At 33.3% G+C, this 20,328-nt stretch overlaps 2 protein-coding genes across 3 annotated transcripts; both read left to right on the top strand.

The window, feature by feature from the left end:
• The first annotated feature begins 836 nt into the window (after positions 1-836).
• Positions 837-10,707, top strand: LOC144842081 (H/ACA ribonucleoprotein complex subunit DKC1-like). Its single transcript, XM_078698442.1, has 11 exons — positions 837-954; positions 1,458-1,498; positions 1,849-2,027; positions 2,674-2,858; positions 5,776-5,840; positions 6,253-6,379; positions 6,795-6,925; positions 7,908-8,051; positions 8,192-8,431; positions 8,685-8,942; positions 9,706-10,707. Exons 1-11 carry the CDS (start codon positions 858-860, stop codon positions 9,790-9,792), a joined length of 1,554 nt encoding a protein of 517 aa, XP_078554568.1. The 5' UTR covers positions 837-857; the 3' UTR covers positions 9,793-10,707.
• Positions 10,708-11,951: 1,244 nt separating this feature from the next.
• LOC144842818 (uncharacterized) lies at positions 11,952-18,842 on the top strand. 2 transcript variants are annotated; one of them, XM_078699364.1, is made up of 4 exons: positions 11,972-11,999; positions 12,368-12,986; positions 17,207-17,360; positions 17,887-18,842. In XM_078699364.1, the coding sequence occupies exons 2-4, from the start codon at positions 12,534-12,536 to the stop codon at positions 18,099-18,101; spliced, it is 822 nt and encodes a 273-aa protein (XP_078555490.1). In that variant the 5' UTR covers positions 11,972-11,999; positions 12,368-12,533; the 3' UTR covers positions 18,102-18,842. The 2 variants fall into 2 exon arrangements, with proteins under 2 accessions (XP_078555489.1, XP_078555490.1); XM_078699363.1 differs by having other exon boundaries at positions 11,952-12,986.
• The last annotated feature ends 1,486 nt before the right edge of the window (positions 18,843-20,328 follow it).

The following is a 20,328-nucleotide window of genomic DNA, read 5'->3' as shown; positions in this document are numbered from 1 at the left end:
CATATTAATCTCCTCCACACATAATTGTCAAATCAATTCCAATTCACAAGTAAACAGAAAGTAGGCTAAACATTGTTGAATTTACAAAAACGCAGTAAAACGAATATCTATATAAATGAATTTTTTTTTTAAAACCATATTTAATGAGGGTGATCCATCCAGCAATTGCTGATCATCAGGGACCCTCAGAGGTTCACAAGACAAACATATACACAAGATGCTCTACATAAACAAAGTCTTATTACAAGTCTTTGGGAGTGGAGTTGTAATTTGGTCCTTAGAAAAAATCCTGACATGTGACGGGACTTAAACCCAGGACCCTTGGAGTGGCAGCCAAGCATCATAACCACCAAGCCACAACTCCACAACTCCACAGCTCCAATTGTTATCCTTTTACTTACAATGTGTTTAGCTGAGCTCCTTTTTGATTTATTTATTTCTGTCTTGTTTGATGTATGGTAGATAATAATTTATGTATTATGAATTGTAATTATCCAATTTAATATAGGGCCTACTGATGGCAATAAAGATTATTTGAAGGCAAAAAATCGACAATAATGAAATTGAAAATGGTGAATTCACATTATGATGCCTCGATACCAACTAAAAACAAGCACTCAGTGAAACAAAGGCCACCCAGTATTTATTCTCTTATTAATACAATAATTAATTTGTACCGATATCAGATATTTTGGTCATGAACAATGAAATTTGCGTGCAGTGAATTCTTATACAGTATGCGCTCTATTATATGCATCATGCAGGTTAAGTTAGTTGACGCATTCTCCACGAATAGTTGACGTTAGTTTGTGGTTGTTGACGCAGTAGCGTCGCTGTTTCCCTCAAAAGTGCTTTAGATGCTCCATGAGGCTTGTTTCGTTTTTCGTCGGCTGTTGGAACACGTGGTTAATCAACAGCTTCATACTTGGGGAGCAGAAATGTCTGAATTAAGCAGTAAGTTAATGTTGTAAATGTGTGTATGCATGTTATAATAATATTTCTGAGGACTGCAAGTCTATTTATTTGAGAGAATGTTGCTTAATGCAGCTCGTTTGATGTAAATTACAGCCCCAGCCTTGAATGACCATGCGTGGACCCCGTGTGTCGTGAGTGAGACTGAGGCTGGCTTGATGGCGGTCTAGCCTAGCTAGGCCTATTCATTGAATGGCCGTGTGTCGTAAGTGAGACTGAGGCTGGCTTGATGGATGGAGGTCAATATAAACTCACTCAGCGAATCCTAGCTAGTTAGGCCTATATGGTAGACTAGCAAGGCCCTAGCTACTGTAGTAGGGAGGCCTAGCTAGCCTAGAGCTAGACCACGACCTCAGTCAGAAACAGTCTGTTTATTTTATTAATATTAATACACCAAACTACTGCAATTTATTTAGGCTGGGCCCAGGGCCTAGAGGTTTTTATTTAATGCTATTTACTATTGACGAAATATTTTGTTTTTACAGGTTCAGCAAAGAAGAAAAAAAAAGAGAAAAAGACTATAGCTGTAAGTTCTTAGTTCTGGTTTGCAATATGATGAGTTTCATAGCAACAACACTATTTCTTTATTCCACAAACCATACCTGTTAAGCTCTGTCGACACCATCAAACTTTATGTGACAAAAAAATGGGATGTGCCCATATATGGTATATATGATGTCAAATCACTACCATATTTAAGCATATCACTACCATATTTGAGCACATCACACTTTTTTTGTCAAACAAGTTTGATAGTGTAGACAGAGCTTTACAGAAATTCCTTAAAATTATTTTATAGATACAAGTTTAATTAATTTCACAGTACTGGAAAACAAAACAGTAAATGATATAATTAATGTTATTTTTTTTGGACAGGATTCTCAACTACAGGATGACTTTTTTATACCACCAAGTTCAGAAATCTCTAAACTGTCAACATCACAATGGCCGCTACTGTTAAAAAACTATCAAGCATTGAATGTCCGTACTGGACGCTACACTCCCCTGCCTTGCGGGTCATCACCACTGAAGCGTGAAATTAGAGACTATGTTGGGTGAGGTGTTTTGATTGTAAATTGTTTACAGTATATGTCATGCATGAGGTCCTCTTAAATACCAAGCCCTATCAATTTATAACCAAGTCCTAAAGTGTAAATTATACAAAATAGGATATGTTTAAATTGCATTTTCATTAAAAAAAATCATACTTATGAGGCAATTTTGTGTCAGAAACTATATGTATGTTTGCGTCGACATAATAATGACAGCAAACTAAATAAATGGTGATTATTAAAACATTAATTTTAAACATTTTTTACAACAAAATCGCTCTAAAAATTTAAATTTTATTGATGAAATGCAATTAATTAATTAAAGATAATATATAGAAACACGCCGAGGGACACACAAGCTTCGGCTTTATAAGTCTCAACATCAAGTAAATCAAGTAAACACTCTAAAAAGATCCTATTTTGTGTAATTTACACTTTATACTCGAGGGGCTTGGTTATAAATTGATAGGGCTTGGTATTTAGGACGACCCTTAGGCATGTAAAATGACATTGGGTTTTATCCCGGATGAGTCCATGTAAATTGGAATAGAAGCATAAATGTGTAACTCACTCATTCTCCATAATAATTTAAAATTAGTTTTCAATATAATCAAAGTTGTAAGATGTTTTTCTTGAATTTCTGAAATAGGAGTGGTTTTATCAATCTCGACAAGCCAGCAAATCCGTCCTCGCACGAAGTCGTTTCTTGGATAAAGAAAATCTTGCGTGTTGACAAAACGGGCCACAGTGGCACACTTGATCCAAAGGTGACTGGGTGTCTGATTGTGTGCATTGAAAGAGCAACTCGCCTCGTGAAGTCACAACAAAGTGCAGGTTTGTAGTCCGCAGTAATTCACTATGATGACATTTTATTGACGATTAGTTCCAAAAACATCTGGAAAAGGGGCATTCCACAGTATTTGGTCCGTGGGTTTAAAAATTTCATTTACTGATTTTGATGTAACTCTTGGCCATTTCTCAAAGTAGACATGTTGAAGTTTATTAAATAACATTTTTTTTATTTTTCTGATATTGATTTTTTAAGTTATTGAATATTAAATATGAAAAAGTCATATTTGGCGTTACGGACGGGACATTTTTAATCCTATTTATTTCATAAACTATGCATCTTATTACTGTTTTTTCAACAGATATAGTTACTTTATGTCTCAATAATACATAATCAAGTATTTAATTAAAATTTTGTTGTTTATTAATTTCATACATCCATTTCAAATTCATAAATGTCCCGTCCGCAACGTTTTAGGCGGTTTTTTTACATTTATTTTAAAAGTAATGATGCAAAAATCTTGATACTTCATTTTCTCCTCCTGAGGACTATATCTCATTATATCATGAACAAATTTTTTGAAAATTTTAGATTTTGATGAAAATATCATATTTCAAAAATATATTGTTACGGACGGGACATTTTTGTTACGGACGGGACGTATCATTTAAATCCTAATTATTTCACAAACCATGCATATTTTGAACATTTTTTTGCCAGATATAGTTACTCTATATCCCTATTGTACATATTCAAGCATTTTATAACACATATTTTGTTTATTAAATTTCATATATACATTTCAAAATTCATAATTGTCCCATCCGCGACATTTTAATAGTAGTTTTATGGTGTTTTTTACATTTCAGTTAAAAGTATTGATACCACAATTTAATATTTTGTTTTCTCCTTTTAAAACTATATGCAATACATTATAAACAAATATTTTGAAACTTTTGGTGAAAATATCATATTCAAAAATATATTGATGACATTTTTCGTAGGCACGGGCCAGACATTTTTGTTAAGGACAGGACATATCATTTAAATCCTTTTTATTTCATAATAAAACCATGCATCTTGTTAACATTTTTGCCCATAAATATACTGCAGAACTTTACTTTTTTTTCAAAGTAAGCTCCAATTATTCATAATAAAGTATTTTATTAAAATTAGTTATTGTTTATTAATTTCATACTTGCATTTCAAAATTCATAATTGTTACTTCTGAGACATTTCGATCGGGGTTTTTTCCTCACTTGTGTTTATTGAAGTAATGGCTTTAAAATTGTTATTTAATTCCTAATTTTAAATCTTAATTTTCAACTCCTAAGGATATTAAATTGCAATAGATTTAAACAAGTTTTTTAAAACTTGTATTTTTTTATTAAAAAAACATTACTATCAAAATTTATTGAATGTTACGGATGGGACATTTTTTTTATGAATGTGATGACAATATTGTAAGAATTAAAAAGTGTTTTTGTACTGTAGGCTGAGAAGTACTGTAAAAAGGTGTTAACTGTTGTTTATTAATCACAAAACACAGTGGTCTGTATTTAAAATAACAATCCACAAAAGAACAATACCTAAATCCAAAACAACATGACCTGGGAGTATTGGGTGCGGTCATCGCTTTGTAGATTTCATTCTTTGGTGAATTTGCAACCAAGAACCTTTTATAAATCAGTCACTAAATAATTAAGATTGAATTTTAATAGAAGTAGGCCTACAGTTATTAAATCCAAGCAAGGATAGAAGAAAATTTCAGATGCAACTTGGATCCACTAACAAATTCAGACGTCAAACGCCAACGCCAATTTTTAAAGATTCGCCTTAAATGTGTTAATATCTTGAAGTCTTGTTTAATATGCCAAGCATAACTTTTATATTAGTGTAAATAAATATTTTGATAACATTTTACAATATTGCTTCTCGTTATAACTCTTCGAATAATTAATTTTATAAATAATATTTCATATTTATGAATTTTAATATTTTCACTTGACATAAACTTTTAAACAGTGTTTCAAAGGTTGAATTATATTTTTATTTGTAAATAAAAGATTACATTGATGTAAAAAACTTATTTTTAAATTTTTTTAATAGCAAAATTATACAATTTTTTAACGTGGACAAAGTTGTCCTGTCCGCGACGTTAGAAATGTCCCGTCCGTAACGACATATAAATCATATTTATTAATAAATTTGCAGTTCAATTTTTATAATTAATATTCAGTTATCTAAAACAACTATCTGGCAACATAATAATACAAAACAAATTTTAAAATCTCTTTTAAATGAGGAGAAATATTACAATACGTAAACCTTCTCAAAAGTCATGTCCATTTGCCGTCCCATCCGCGACGCATACAATTTTCATAATAAAATTTTTTTTGTACAGTCTTTTTTCTTTTTTTGACTTTCATAATAAACATTGGCCATATATGTATACATTTATTCTACTTTGAATCTTGTATTCTTTTTTATTTCTAAGATATGTCTAGTTATATTCTCAAAAATGTCCCGTCCGTAACAAAAAAATACTGTGGAATGCCCCAAAACCAGAGGATCCAGACACTTTGTACCAGCTGAAGAGTGCTTAGAGTCGAACAAAATGTGATGTGCCCATATATGGACATGATGATGTCATATCACCACTATATTTGGGCATCATCATTATCAGCCGTTATCAATCGACTGCCGGATGAAGGCCTCGGCATGCAGTCTCCAATGCCATCTGTTATTTGTTTCGCTGTACCATTATTTGCGCATATCACTACCATATTTGGGCACATCAAACTCTTTTTGTCAAACTAGTTTGATAGTGTGGACAGAGTTCACTGAACTAATGATGACTGTTCTTTGCAGTCTACTGTATTGCATATGTACCGCTTTCTACCATACAGAATGTATGCAAGTCACAATTTATATGATTTTTCTGTTTATATATCAATGTAGGTAAAGAGTATGTGGCTGTTATCCGTCTACACAGCGCCATTGAAGATAAGACCGTCCTCAGCAGGGTGAGACCGTCTAGTCAATTTCTCATATAATTAATTATTAACAAGGTCGTAATCTATACACAACCAAATATACTTGATCAGCATTGCAGAATTCATTGTGCGACTACACACAAAGTTGGGACTGAGCTAATTATTATGTTTTTTTATTATTCCCGGTACTAGACGTACCATTTATTTTGTTTCAACAGAATATATATATACAGTATTTCTTTTACAAGAATTTTTCTATAAGTTTAATCTAAATCATAATGAACAGCATAATCTTCATTTTAAGTATGGTACGGCAAAATTGTAAAAAATGGGATCCAGGTTGACCTTGCATTGACTCCAACAGGCTATATCTAAAGACTACCTATGTAATAGTTCTACTGTAGTTAGTTGTATATAACACCTATGTTTTTGCTCTCTGTAGGCAATTGAAACTTTACAAGGTGCGTTATTTCAAAGACCACCTCTGATATCCGCTGTCAAACGACAGTTGCGTGTCCGAACTGTTTATGATAGCAAACTGATTGAGTATGATGCAGACAGACACCTTGGTACGTTTTGTCTTATTTGTTATTTACTTTAAAAAATATGTGAATAATACGTGCGTATTGTTTTCTTGAAAGATTTACTAGACATCCGATATATTCTGAGTGAAGATTATTTTATAATAGTGGAGCTGTAGCTAGGTGGTTAATGTGCTTGCCTTCCAATCTCAAGGTCCGGGGTACAATCCTCACCTAGTGCCAGGGTTGTAACAACTCCCCTCCCTAAGCCTCAAATGAGACTTGTTTATAAGCATGATAAATTATAAAATAGTGTATCCATCCTGTAATTAGTCCCTCGCTGTTAGATGTGTATGGAAAAAAAAATGTTTATATGATTTTTTTTTTTCAAAAGAATAAACTCAAGTATACTATATTATTTTAATAAATACTAATTTGAATATAATTAAACATGTTAAAACAGGTATATTCTGGATGAGCTGTGAGGCGGGTACGTATGTGAGAACACTTTGTGTGCACCTTGGCTTGTTATTGGGTGTGGGAGCGCAGATGGCAGAACTTAGAAGAGTTCGTTCTGGTATTCAGTCAGAAAAGGTAACAAATTTAAAACTATGCGAGACAGTTTTCTGAATTCATTGAAAGTATTTGAAGTCGAGAGTGAGTGAGTGGCCGAGCGGTTAAGACAGTGGAACCGTAATTACATAGCCATAACATTGGCAAGAGTTCGAGGCTCACTCGCTCCATGGTAGAACGAGTCTTCTCGGATAAGGACTATAACCGTAGGTCCAGTGTACACATCTAGCTCATGTGCACTTTAAAGAACCTAGTACATCTTTTGAAATGAGTAGGGGGTTACCCCGGTGTACTAGTACATCACAGCCACTGATCATAACTGGGCCCTCTGGGAGACCAGTCTTTGACTGAAGAGGTCGCCCAGTATAAATAAAATATTCAGATCTGTGGTAACTAAAGAATGGACCAGAATTCAATTATCAAATTTAACTGTTATCAATAATAAATTTCAGTATTACTTAACAATTTGTTGTGAAGAGATTACGGAACAGCTTTACAAGTATTGTATAGTTTAAATACTGAAAATGTTAGGCGATCTTGTCAAAGGTCAATTTCCTATAGCCTGCCACGATTCAATGTTCAATATAATACATTGAAACGATTATTTACGTTATAAAGGGTTGTAAATTGAAAAAAAATCTAGATCGTGAACCATACCTTTTTGCTGTATGAGCGTACGTCAATACTTCAGTACACGTGCGCGTCAATGTACTTTGCTGATGCCGATTCTTAATAATTTTGCCTGGAAAGTTTAATGTTCACCTCAAAACTGGTTTTGATCAGGATCTTGTGATGTGGGTTTAGTTTTAACATAGGTGTATAAAATGAAATACATGAGACGTCATTTTTACAAATCTTGATTTACCTTTAGGTGGTCGGCATTACAATAACAAATAGCAATTGTGTTGCTAATCATTGTATTGTATCTAACATGAATCAAAATGATTGTTCTATTATGGATGGATTATAGAATTAAGTATGGATTTTTCTTTGAAATCTGTAGGAAGGATTAGTGACAATGCATGATGTGTTAGATGCCCAGTGGGTTCATGATAACCACAAAGACGAAGAATACTTACGAAGAGTAATTAAACCTCTAGAGGGCCTCCTCACATCGCATAAAAGAATTGTTATCAAGGACAGTGCTGTAAGTATATTAAATTTTTTTTTTTTAAAAAAAACAACTCCAATTTTTATTGTCTATTTCGTGCCTAGCTTACATGGATAAAAAAACAATAGTCCATGCTCTCAGAGAGAAATAGTTATTAATTATCATATTTTGTGTAGGTTAATGCTATCTGCTATGGGGCAAAGGTCATGTTACCTGGTGTTCTTCGATTCGAGGATGGAATAGAGATTAATTCCGAGATCGTGATTATGACAACAAAAGGTGAAGCAGTGGCACTTGGTATAGCTCTCATGACGTCAGCGGTCATGGCTACGTGTGATCATGGTCTGGCTGCTAAACTGAAAAGAGTAATCATGGAACGAGATACGTACCCACGCAAGTGGGGCTTGGGACCAAAGGTTAGTATAGATCAGAGGCATACCTACCATGTCTGTTGCTTCCTCATCAAGTTTTGTACTTGTTACCAAGAATTAGAACACTATTTGGGATAGGGCAAAAAAAAAAGTTTCCTTAACAGATGTTCCTCCTTTGCCACGTCCTGCTAAGATTGTTTTTATACTGCACTCTTTTGTTTGGATATACTTCTATAAATTGTCCCGATATTTAAATTTCAAACATAAATTCTCTATTTGTATGTTTTTTAACCATTAGGCCAGCATGAAAAAGACAATGATCAAACAAGAAAAGTTGGATAAAAACGGTAAAGCAAAACCACAGAGTGCAAGTCAAGAGGCAGCAGGGGACGTTGAGGAAACGCCAGCAAAGAAACGTAAACGAACAGAGTCTAGTAGCAGCGAGGCAAGTGTCAAAGAAGAAAAATTAAAGAAAAAGAAAAAAGATAAGAAAAAGAAAAAGAAGGATGCAGATGATTCTATAGCAGAAGAAAGAACTGATGAAAACATAGAAGTGGTAAATATGACAACTATTGCACTATAATATACAACCATTGCACTATAAATATACAACTATTGCACTATGATATACAACTATTGCACTATGATATACAACTATTTCACTATAATATACAACTATTTCACTATAATATACAACTATTTCACTATAAATATACAACCATTGCACTATAATATACAACTATTGCACTATAATATACAACTATTGCACTATAATATACAACTATTGCACTATAATATACAACTATTGTACTATAATATACAACTATTGCACTATAATATACAACTATTGCACTATAATATACAACCATTGCACTATAATATACAACCATTGCACTATAATATACAACCATTGCACTATAATATACAACTATTGCACTATAATATACAACCATTGCACTATAAATATACAACTATTGCACTATAATATACACGCCGAGAAGAACATTGAATTTGAACCATACCATGAAAGCCCCAGTGGTCTAATGGTTAGGACATCTGTATATCAAGCAGGAGGTTCTGGGTTTGAATCTCGATTGGGGCTGCTTTGTCTCATTCTCACATATTTCATTTTTATTGTCTAAAAATTAATTCTCAGTATATGATCTGACGGTTTAGAATTTGTTCTATGCCTTAGTATGTGTATATATATATCTTACACATCCAATAAGTTAGATGTGTCAGATGTCATATGGTGGAGCGTAATAATAATAATAATACTACTGAAGTTATTAACTTGTTTTCTTGTTTTAATTTTCTAGGAAGAACCTAGTACAGAGGTGAAGAAGAAAAAGAAAAAAAAGAAGAAAGAAAAAACTGATGATGATGATGACGACGACGAAGCATAGTTAAAAATGTTCACACTATCTTAATACAGCCTGGGTAACAGTTGTCTCTCAAATAAAATATTTTTAAATGACGAAGGTACTCGGTCAAAATGGATATATTGCCTCGGAATATTTAACACAATTTTGAAAATATGACATTGTCAAAATATGTTGTTTAAAATGTGTACAATATTCATCAGTACACATTTTAAAATATAATATATGTTAAAAATCATATTTTCTTGACTTTAACAAAATCATTCCAAAGTTGACATGGATTGTATTTGTATGTAGGTGTTGTATAAATGTATGGATATGAGATTACGACACAGAGTGTGTGTGTGTGTACACAAAAGGAGTAACCATTGGTGTGTTATTCTAAAAGAAAGTATAATAATGAGAGAGACCAAGAAAGTTAAAGTTAGAAATAAACTTTGATAAAATATAACAATCTGTATAAATGATATGTATAATACAGTACCACCACAAGAATCGGTGAATTGTTAGTACGTCCATTTTAACTAATATGCTTAATTTTAAAGAAATTTTCCGTCAATCGTTACAGAAGTTATGTATAGTATTTTTATGTCCATTTAAGCAATCTGTAATGGCGACACATCTTTAAAGAATTGTGAAGCTATCATTTATGGAAGTTATTCCCGTTTTAAAGTTGGGTTAAGGTGCTACAGGATATTCCATATGTTCCAGTTGGGATAAGCTTATGCTAATGGGAGTATCTGAGTTTATTGTGATCATGTACTACAGTAGAGTCGGTATCAGGTTGCTTTATTTGGCTACAATTTGTTTTTAATTAAGGAATTGATGTAAATACAGTAGTTAAGATTATCATTTTAGTTTTAAAATTTAACTCTAAAAAGTTAAATGACATTTTTAGTTCAATTATAAGATTTTAAAATAAATTTAACTTTCAAACCACATCATTTTCATGTGTATTTCATTTACATTTAAATAATTGTTGCTTTATTGACGTGTATGTTGTACAGAAATTGGCATGCAGTATTTGGAGGGTATGTGAGAGTGCGCCCTCTATAATATTAAATCATGACTACCGGCGTGTAGCTTACTTTTTTACTGGTTGTTCTTAGAATCAATCAAATTGAGGAAAACAAGAAAGAAAACTAAACAATAAATATTTCTTACAAAAACGCTGCTCGCTTATTGACGTAACAGTTTTAAAGATATCATTGTCCCTCTGAAAAATATTTTTTATTTCAAATTTGTTTTTGAATGTGTCATTTTATTGTCACATAATAGTTATTTTACCTGAAAAAATGTAATTTAAAGCAAAAAATACTTAAATTGTCTGTCAGACAATGGTTTTTTAGTTATAATTAAATGTTTCTTTTCTCTTTTTATATGTGAATAAATATTATTTTTTTGTTACACTGAAGTAAATAACTTTGATATGAAATACAGACTCAATTTCTGTCACTTTAGTACAAACATGGAACTATAATTATAGTTCCATGGTACAAACAAAAATACATGAAATATATTTTTTTGCTCAAGACCCCACAAAATACACAGCTATTATGTCGGAACTTGCAAGGTACAGTAGTTAGAAGGAACTTATATTATTATGGATAATAGAAGGAATCTGTTTCTGTAAATAATACATTATTAACCTGCAATGTTACAAATAACATAAATTAGTTTAATTTATCTACAAAAATACACAGAAGAATACTTTCTAGCTATAAATGATGTGAAGAGTTCACTTTTGGTAAAATAACTGCGAGTTTTCTAGGTGATCTTCTCGTAGCATGTTTTCCAGGCACGTATAAGTACACGCGCGCTACACGCGTCTTCTTCGATACGCGTTGAAAACGCACTTCCGATACGCATTGACAACGCACTTCCGATACGCGTTCACAACGCACTTCCGATTCAAATGTACAGTGCGTACGAATATAATTGACGGACAATATTTTTACGAACGAATAGTATATTGAATATAATTACATTTATTTTATTCTAATACTAATAGATTGACTTTTTTTATTGCTTTACTATTTATAAAAATTGATATAAAGAATGTTGATATGTTATCTAACAATTTAATTATTTTTATAAGAAAGTGCATCATCTCATGATTTCCATTACCTTATTACGCATGCGCCGCATCTTGGAATGTATGTAATTCCTTCATGAACAAAAATGGCCGCCCATACCACTGTGGTTTCGTGGTGCGTTAGGAGAATTAAAAGGTCTATTCTAGAGTTATTGTAGTGCAGTTTTCTGCTAGATTTGTCTTGAATAATTAACGTTAATTCGTCTTTCAAAGTTTTAAATAGTAACATCTACCACAAGTGTAAGCTCTCTGAGATAAGGATGTGTTTTTCCCAGTGAATTTGTTTGCGGTTCGTGAGTATGATTCTTTGTACAGTCCGACTGTCTTCTATCGAGTACAGTGGTAACGCTATTGGGAGGAGAACAGAATTCGAAGAAAAAGTATCAATTAAATGCCTTGATTTATCAGGCTAGATTTACATGCGAGGAATACACGGTACCACCGAGCCCTTCAAAATATGACTTTTGCGTCTGGTGGTAACCATGGAATTTTTATCTTTGCGAGGTTTTTCGTTCGGTGTAGAAATTGGAGGCGGAAGGATCACCACATACGTAGGAAAACATGTAGACCGACGACTAATTCACCCGGTTTTTTGTCACCGTTGTTATTTGGATTATCTCTCATATTTTGGAATATATTTGGAGTTTGTGCATCAACAGGAATAACTACAATGAGTAATTCAAATAATTCAACACATTCTACATCAAAATTAAACAATAATAACACTCAAGAATTAATAACAACAGAACCAGAGGAATCAGGAATATTTAATCAAACTTGTGATGATAATAAAACTAAAACATGTACTAATACGACGAGGAAGCCATGTGATTTGGATTTTACTGTGTGCAACAACAGTACAAATAATACGGAGGTAGTAAAAACTGTGTGTGAAAATTATACCTGCACATACAATAAAGTGGGAGAAGATGAGATGGAGGATTCCGAGGTTTGTGTTGCACATAAGTGCCTACAACTTGAATACACAGAATGTGCTGACTGTCTATGTGACAGTAAGGAGGCTGACATTAAGGCGCAAAAACATTTAACTGAATTTAATGATATTTTAAAGCGGGTTGATTGCAAACGCCCTTATTCTTTATGGAATTGTACACATTGCTTAGTAAGTATATATATAATATAATGCGACATTTATATAGCGCTATTTCGTAAAGATCAGAGCGCTTTGAGTGTTGGCATACATGAACATTTATCAATCGTATGTTAACATGTGTATGTTTAAAAAAATTTAATGTCGGTAAAATTATAAAAATGATCACCTATTCATCAAAGGGACGAATTAAGTTCTAGTTGATTAATAAAATTATCTAGACTCTGAACAGGAAATAGGCTAACCAAGGACAACCCGTTAATGACAATAAAAAAATAAAACAATTGTTGACTAGTCAGCCGCGGCGTGATTGGCTCTCTCTTCGTCACCTGCGACGTGATTGGCTCTTTTCGTGGTCAGCTGCGGCGTGATTGGGTCCCTTCGTGGTCAGCCGTGACGTGATTGGCTCTCTTTTCGTGGTCAGCCGCGGCGTGATTGGCTCTCTCGTGGATAGAAATTACACTTTGTAAAATTCGTTTTCCAGGCTTGAACCCAACTCTCCCAACACTACCACAAAATAATAGAAAAACAACATTTTAAAATTGTCTCGTGCAAGAATGAAACCCATGCTGCGAGACAATCCTGTATTGAAAACCAAAATACTGCACTGCGTAACCCGGCCTTTACATTGACTATAAGTGATGGTGCATGCGCACGATTTTTTGATCAACAAATAAGAACCAGCGGCCGTATTCACCAGTCAAACTTTAAGTGAGATATTTCACTTAACTCAATCAATATTTAAGTTTTTCCTTAAATAGTATTCACTTAGATAGGTGGTTTTTTGTGTTTGGTGTGTGAATGGTGAATACTGTATGGCCACTGTCTTACAGTTCATTAAAAGATCGCATAGTGTATGTTTCATACTTTGGCAGATCCAAGGGGAGTGCTCTCTGGCACATCCAAGGAGAGCGCTCTCAGGCAGATCCAAGGAGAGCGCTCTCTGGCACATCCAAGGAGAGCGCTCTCAGGCAGATCCAAGGAGAGCGCTCTCGTGCAGATCCATGGTGAGCGCTCGGTAACATGGTTGTTAAAGTCCCATTTTTTTTAGATCTAATTTAAGGTCACAAACTACATTTAATGTAGAAATAAATATTATATGGTCCTATTGAGATAACTTTTTTGTCTTTAAACGGTTAAAATTGTGAAAAATAAGTTGATTCTATTAATTTTAGCGGCCCGCTATAAATCCCAAAATGCATTGCGCGCGGATTGATATTTTTGTTTTTCTTCTGTAATTCACCCACTTTTCGATCAATCGTGAGGCCAAAACAAATGGAATACTCCTAACTTTTCAGCAAATATACCGGGTTTTCCCCAAATTGTATCATTGGAGTCTGGCAAAAATAGAAAGACAATTAATGCAGCAACTATACAACGTCAGGCTCGGTATATAGCTAGTATACAATGTTCGTACATTACCGAGGTTTACCAGCTAGGCCTACAAAACTAAGCCTAGCTAGGCTAGGCCTAAAGACCGTCCACGAGAGGTCATTCGCCGCGAGCTACTTAGGTAGTGCATTGTTTCTCACTTTTTATCATAATTTACCATAAAACGTACATTTAAGACAAGGAATGACCTGGTTTAATGTTTTTAAAGTAATATATATGTATTATTTTTACAAAACGTCACAAATTGTAGGGAATGGGTCTTTAAGTTATCGAATTGTGTTAGATGAATACATTGCACAGTGTTCTTATTTATTGCCAATTAAATCTACTTCAAAAACATGACATAAACAAAAAGACTGATTTGGTACGTACGGTAGGCAGAGGTAAAAAAAATCGCTTTAAACACCTAATCCGGTGTGGCTCCAGTTCACAATTTTATCATATCAAGTAAAAGGATTGTCGCGCGGTATGTTGCGAAAACGAAGCATTGAGATGGGATTTTATTTGCCGGAGCCAGATCAGAGCAGGTGTTAAAGACCCTTAACATTCAAGTTCAAACAGATAATTATTATTTTTTTTACCAACCCCCACAAATTTTTCATAATTATACTATTTTTATCAAGCGTATCCATGTAGGCCACAAGTGGCTGTAAACATTATAATGATTCGAATATGAATTTTTATTTTAGATTTCATACAGTGTATTAATATTCATGGATTAAACTTAGTTTGCGGCTGTATAATGAATACATAATGTGATTTGCTTAGCCAACTGGTATTGGTACTAACGCTCAGTCAGTCTATCATTACAAACTGCTTATCTGTGTAGACAATATTCATTATCATATTTCTGTGTTCTGGTTTATAAAAAGTCTATTAGTTCACGGATTTAGTTTACGATATCTCATTAAAAAACCAGGCCTGAACCATGAGTAGTATGAAATCAATAGGCAGCATCAACCTTGGCGATTATAGGCCAATGTCATGGCATGGCTAAGCTCTTGTCAAACCATGGTACACACAGGGGAAATGTGTTGCCAGATTGTGCTGGTAACTGTTCTCTACTCACTGTATCTGTACAGTTAGCCTAGATAACTCATTATGCATGCAAAGTGATACCAACACATTTTAATTAAGTAATCAATGCAAACAATTACAGCAGTTGAATTTTTGTCGTTCACTGTTGATGTAGGCCTAATTCTGAAATTATTTCAAAATGCATGTTTTGACCCATCTTTGTTGGTGGGGTGGTGAGATTTTACCTAAACTTCCCCTCCCCCTCCGCCTTTTTTTTACAACAATTTTCTAAAACAATTATGGAAGCCACTGGATTTTTTCTACAAGTTTTACAGTATTAATAGTGAACACACTCAATTCCAAATCTTGTCTCATAATTTGAATTTGACAATGTCAACTTCTTTTATTCTCTTTGAGCGATGAATTAAATTTCAAATTAAAAATAACTGATTTAAACAAAGAAAAGGGGAAAATTCAAGAAACAAATGCTTATAAAAGAAAGAACCCCATTTAAATACCAATTGCATTAAATATAAATTTGTAGTTGGGAATAACACAATGTACTGTACATGTTAAGGTATGTGATCCACATTTTAACAGCTAAAATGTATTTATCTATGAACTACTTTAATACCTATTTTTGACTGTTAAAATTATTTTTTGTGAGTGAATGGCCGAGCGGTTAAGACAGTGGAACTGTAATTACGTAGCCATAACATCGGCAGGGGTTCGAGGCTCACTCACTCCATGGTTCTGGTGGTAGAACGAGTCTTCTCGGATAAGGACTATAAACCGTAGGTCCAGTGTACACAACTAGCTCGTGTGCACTTTAAAGAACCTAGTACATCTTTCGAGACGAGTAGGGGGTTACCCCGGTGTATTAGTACATCACAGCCACTGATCATCAACTAGGCCCTCTGGGAGACCAGTCTTTGACTGAAGAGGTCACCCAGTATAAAAATAAACAAACAAACAAATGTTAGTGCTCATCTATTTATAATGCCTCAGGAATACGATTTCCAACTCAATCGTTTGTTATAAAGTACAAAGAATTAGAAATGTCTTCATATATACTGTATCCTTACTAAGTACCATAGTAAGTTTATACACCTCCATGCTTTAACGATTCTGTTGGTCAGTTGATTGACCATGGTCTTCAGCCAATTTAGTTGGTCTCAATGATAATATTGCAAACAAAATCTGCTGAAATGTTGAACGTATTTTTTGTCAACATTTTTGTATATTTTTTCCAATGACTATTTCCGTATTTTCTCATTGGACAGAAATATCAACCATCACATTGTTTTAATGTTGTAAAATCGAAAGGCTGTCTTATGTCACGATAACATTAGTGTTTGATCACAGCATGTTGTACTGTACCTTTACAAGGGAAACCTTGTGTAAGGGACTGGCTTAGAAAATCTTAACCAAACTGAAATACATTTAAGCCGATCTAAACTTGCACTTTGCTAATTTTAAATTGCCATTAAAAAAAATATTATTGTATTTTTTCAAAATAGAGGTAAATATTAATTAATTTTTATACAGTTAATTTTCCTTTATCTGAATGTGCTATGTTTTGTGTATTGTCTAATAATTTTGTATATTAATGATTAATGTATAATTTTTATCAAAAGTATATTGATAATTATTGTTGTTATTTAATACACTACACAGCCTGAATGAATGACATGATATAGTACTACTTGTTAATGGTTTTCATTCTAAATACTCACCGCTATAGTAAGTCTGACAAAGAAGCCAAAAATATTTATCATTTTAGGAGATGAATAAATAACATATACTTTATGATCTTTCTTCAGGCTGTATATAAACATTGGATATGTGCAACGCAAGGTTTATACAAAGAAGATGAAAGTAAGCCGTGTCTTGCTATGTGTACGTCAGTCATGTCCAACTGTCCTTATCTTGTACCACACAAGCTTTACGGAGGATCCCCATCATTTCAATGTCCAAGTAAGTTCTGTTTTGCAACGTCAAAACCTTGCGCAAACCATTTGTTATAGTCATGTTTGGTTTGAAGGAGGTCTGCAAAATGTTTTTGGAGATTTGCAGTGGGTTTGCGCAGTTTATGCTAGATTTGCGCAGTTTACGATAGGTTTGCCCAGTTTACGATAGGTTTGCGCAGTTTACGATAGGTTTGCGCAGTTCATGATAAGTTTGCGCAGTTTACTTAAAGTTTGCGCAGTTTACTTAAAGTTTGCGCAGTTTACTTAAAGTTTGCACAGTTTACAATAGATTTGCGCAGTTTACGCTAGATTTGAATTAAATACATGGAGTATAATTTATTAAGTTTGCGCAGTTTACGTTTTGCAATACCTCATTATAATGCAAATATGTAGTTTAATTTATATCTTTTCACTCCAATCTTTCAAACACAATATAATAATAAACATGGTATACGGCTTGGAAATACAACAGATTTACATTGTATTTATATGATGATAAATGTATTGATATTTTTTTATGTTAAATTTTTCAGAATTTTCAGATTTAACTCATAATCATACATATGCAAGTCAGAAAGGCAAATGCTTCACATGTAATAACACACAAGCGAACATTTCCACACCGTGTTTATTGAGCACGCAAGCTACAAATCATTCTCACAGATTCACTTCCAAGTTTGGTTTACTTGTTTGGCTCGTTTTTCTGATGAGAATTTCTGTATATTTTAACACGGAAAGTTATTTATAGCAAAAGATGTCCTTATAGAAATTGGCATGATCTCTTTAGTGTTCTCCTGGCTTGTGGGCGCAGAGCTCTCCAGTTACAGATGATCAGGATTCTAAGTCCTTCAATGTACCAAACTCTCCAGTTCAACACAATTCTTAAAGGAACAGAGCTCTCCATATCAAACTGCAGTTTGTATGAGGTCTACATTCTAAAGGAACAGAGCTCTAAGGTTTTAAATCCTTCAAAGAAGGTACAGAGTTCTCCATGTCGGTACCAGGTCTTTAGGAATTGGAATTCTTCTGGAGACAGGGCTCTCCAGATCAAAGTTGGCTAGTAGTGGAGTCTGAAATCTATGAAATACAGAATTTTCCACCAGTACTCATGATAGAAAGATGTTCTCTATACGATACTATTTGTGGCAGATTCAGAATCAAATGGCCAGACATAACTTTATTCAAATTTGACTTTTCTCAATGGTAGCAACAACAACTGTTCCTGAGGACTGGCACTTAACAAGCACCAGTTAATATTTTGCTGTGCTTTATTGTTGTCATCAGATGATTCCTTTTATCCAGGCAATGAGTTCACCAGAGGTCACCAGTAGTTGAGCACAGAGGTCTCTCCAGACAAGTTAGATGATTCTCCAGTCGCTAGACTGGTTGAGGATAAATTTACCATGTTTTTTGGAAGAATTTTTTAAAACTTGCCATAGATGCCAAGAAAATATTTGTTTGTGAATTAAAAAATATTGTGTAAATTATAAAGACAACTGGTTCTATTAAAAATGCCCATGGCTGTTATTATTAAGCCATGTCTACACTATCAAACTTTATGTGACAAAACAAATGTGATGTGCCCATATTATATGGACATGATGATGTCATATCACTACCATTTTTGGGAATATCACTACCATATTTGGGCACATCACACTTTTTTTTTCAAACTAGTTTGATAGTGTAGACAGAGCTCTAGGCTTCCTGTTGATCCGGGAAGTATTGTAGTGAAATATTTAGATATTTCATAAGTAGTTTAGAGTAATTAATGTTGTATTATATCTAAAGGTGGTTGGATGATTCTAACCCGTGTTCAGTCCTTTCTTTACTTTGTTAAGCTCTGTCCACACTATCAAGCTAGTATGATAATAAGTGTGATGTGCCCAAATATGGTAGTAATATGACATCATCGTGTCCATATAATATGGTCACATCACATTTGTTTTGTCACATAAGGTTTGATAGTGTAGACAGAGCTTTATTCCAAACCAATCATTTACATACATTTCTGATGATGATCCAAACTTAAACTTGCCCTTACTTAAAGATGTATTGTCCCCCAAAAACATTAAAAATGAAGATTAATTAAATCAGACTTTGATTAGGTTATTTTGTAGTTTTAATAAAGTTAATCACTTCCATAGGAAAAAAAATAATGTTGTCAATAATAAAATAACATAATAAACGGTTAAATTCAACCAAAAACGCAATGGCTGGAAGCCAATTTGACATTTTTTTGCTTTGATACAGTTTTTTCAGGCATATAATTTTGTTTAGATCCAATTTTTGGTCAAAGTGGATAACTATTATGTAACATTAAAATGGCATATTCAACAAAAAAATTAAATTATTTTTCAGGGGGACAATACATCTTGAATATTCTCAGATTTCACAAAAAAGATACAGATTTAATTAAAACAATCTTTAAACATATTGGCATCGATAATTTCAATCCACTATATATGGAAATTCCATTCATATATACAGTATTTTCAATTTATAAACTTCATATGATACCAATGTTCAGGATCCAGATACTAATTAACATAAACATCTGTATATTTTGACCTTTGACCTTTGAAGGTGCTATTCCACAAGGGATGATTTTTCATGGATATTTTACATTTTAAGATATTGTTTATAAATTAGTAGTTAGCTATTAGACCAGGTTATTGAGAAGCCATGCTTGCCTATAAGTTCCGTTGTTAACATTTGTTTTTTTTTTAGTACTTGCGACTGCCGTTCTCTCTTACATTTAATTGTAACACTTTGTTTTATATTTAATGTATCATTATAAATTAGATGTTGTTGACCAGAAATATGTATATTCAGATTTAGCCCTGGCGTGAGCTGGTCTCAGCAGTCATGTAATTAAAATATTTGTACCAATTTAAAATTTTGCACATTCTTGTTTTAATTTATACTGATTCTGCAAATGTTGTATTCATGTGCTCTGTGTTTTGTTCATCATA

The sequence above is a fragment of the Antedon bifida genome, chromosome 5, assembly GCF_963402885.1.
Source record: "Antedon bifida chromosome 5, ecAntBifi1.1, whole genome shotgun sequence".
NCBI lineage: Eukaryota > Metazoa > Echinodermata > Crinoidea > Comatulida > Antedonidae > Antedon > Antedon bifida.
Note: the sequence above shows the minus strand (reverse complement) of the source record. Positions and strands in the feature narration are given on the sequence as shown.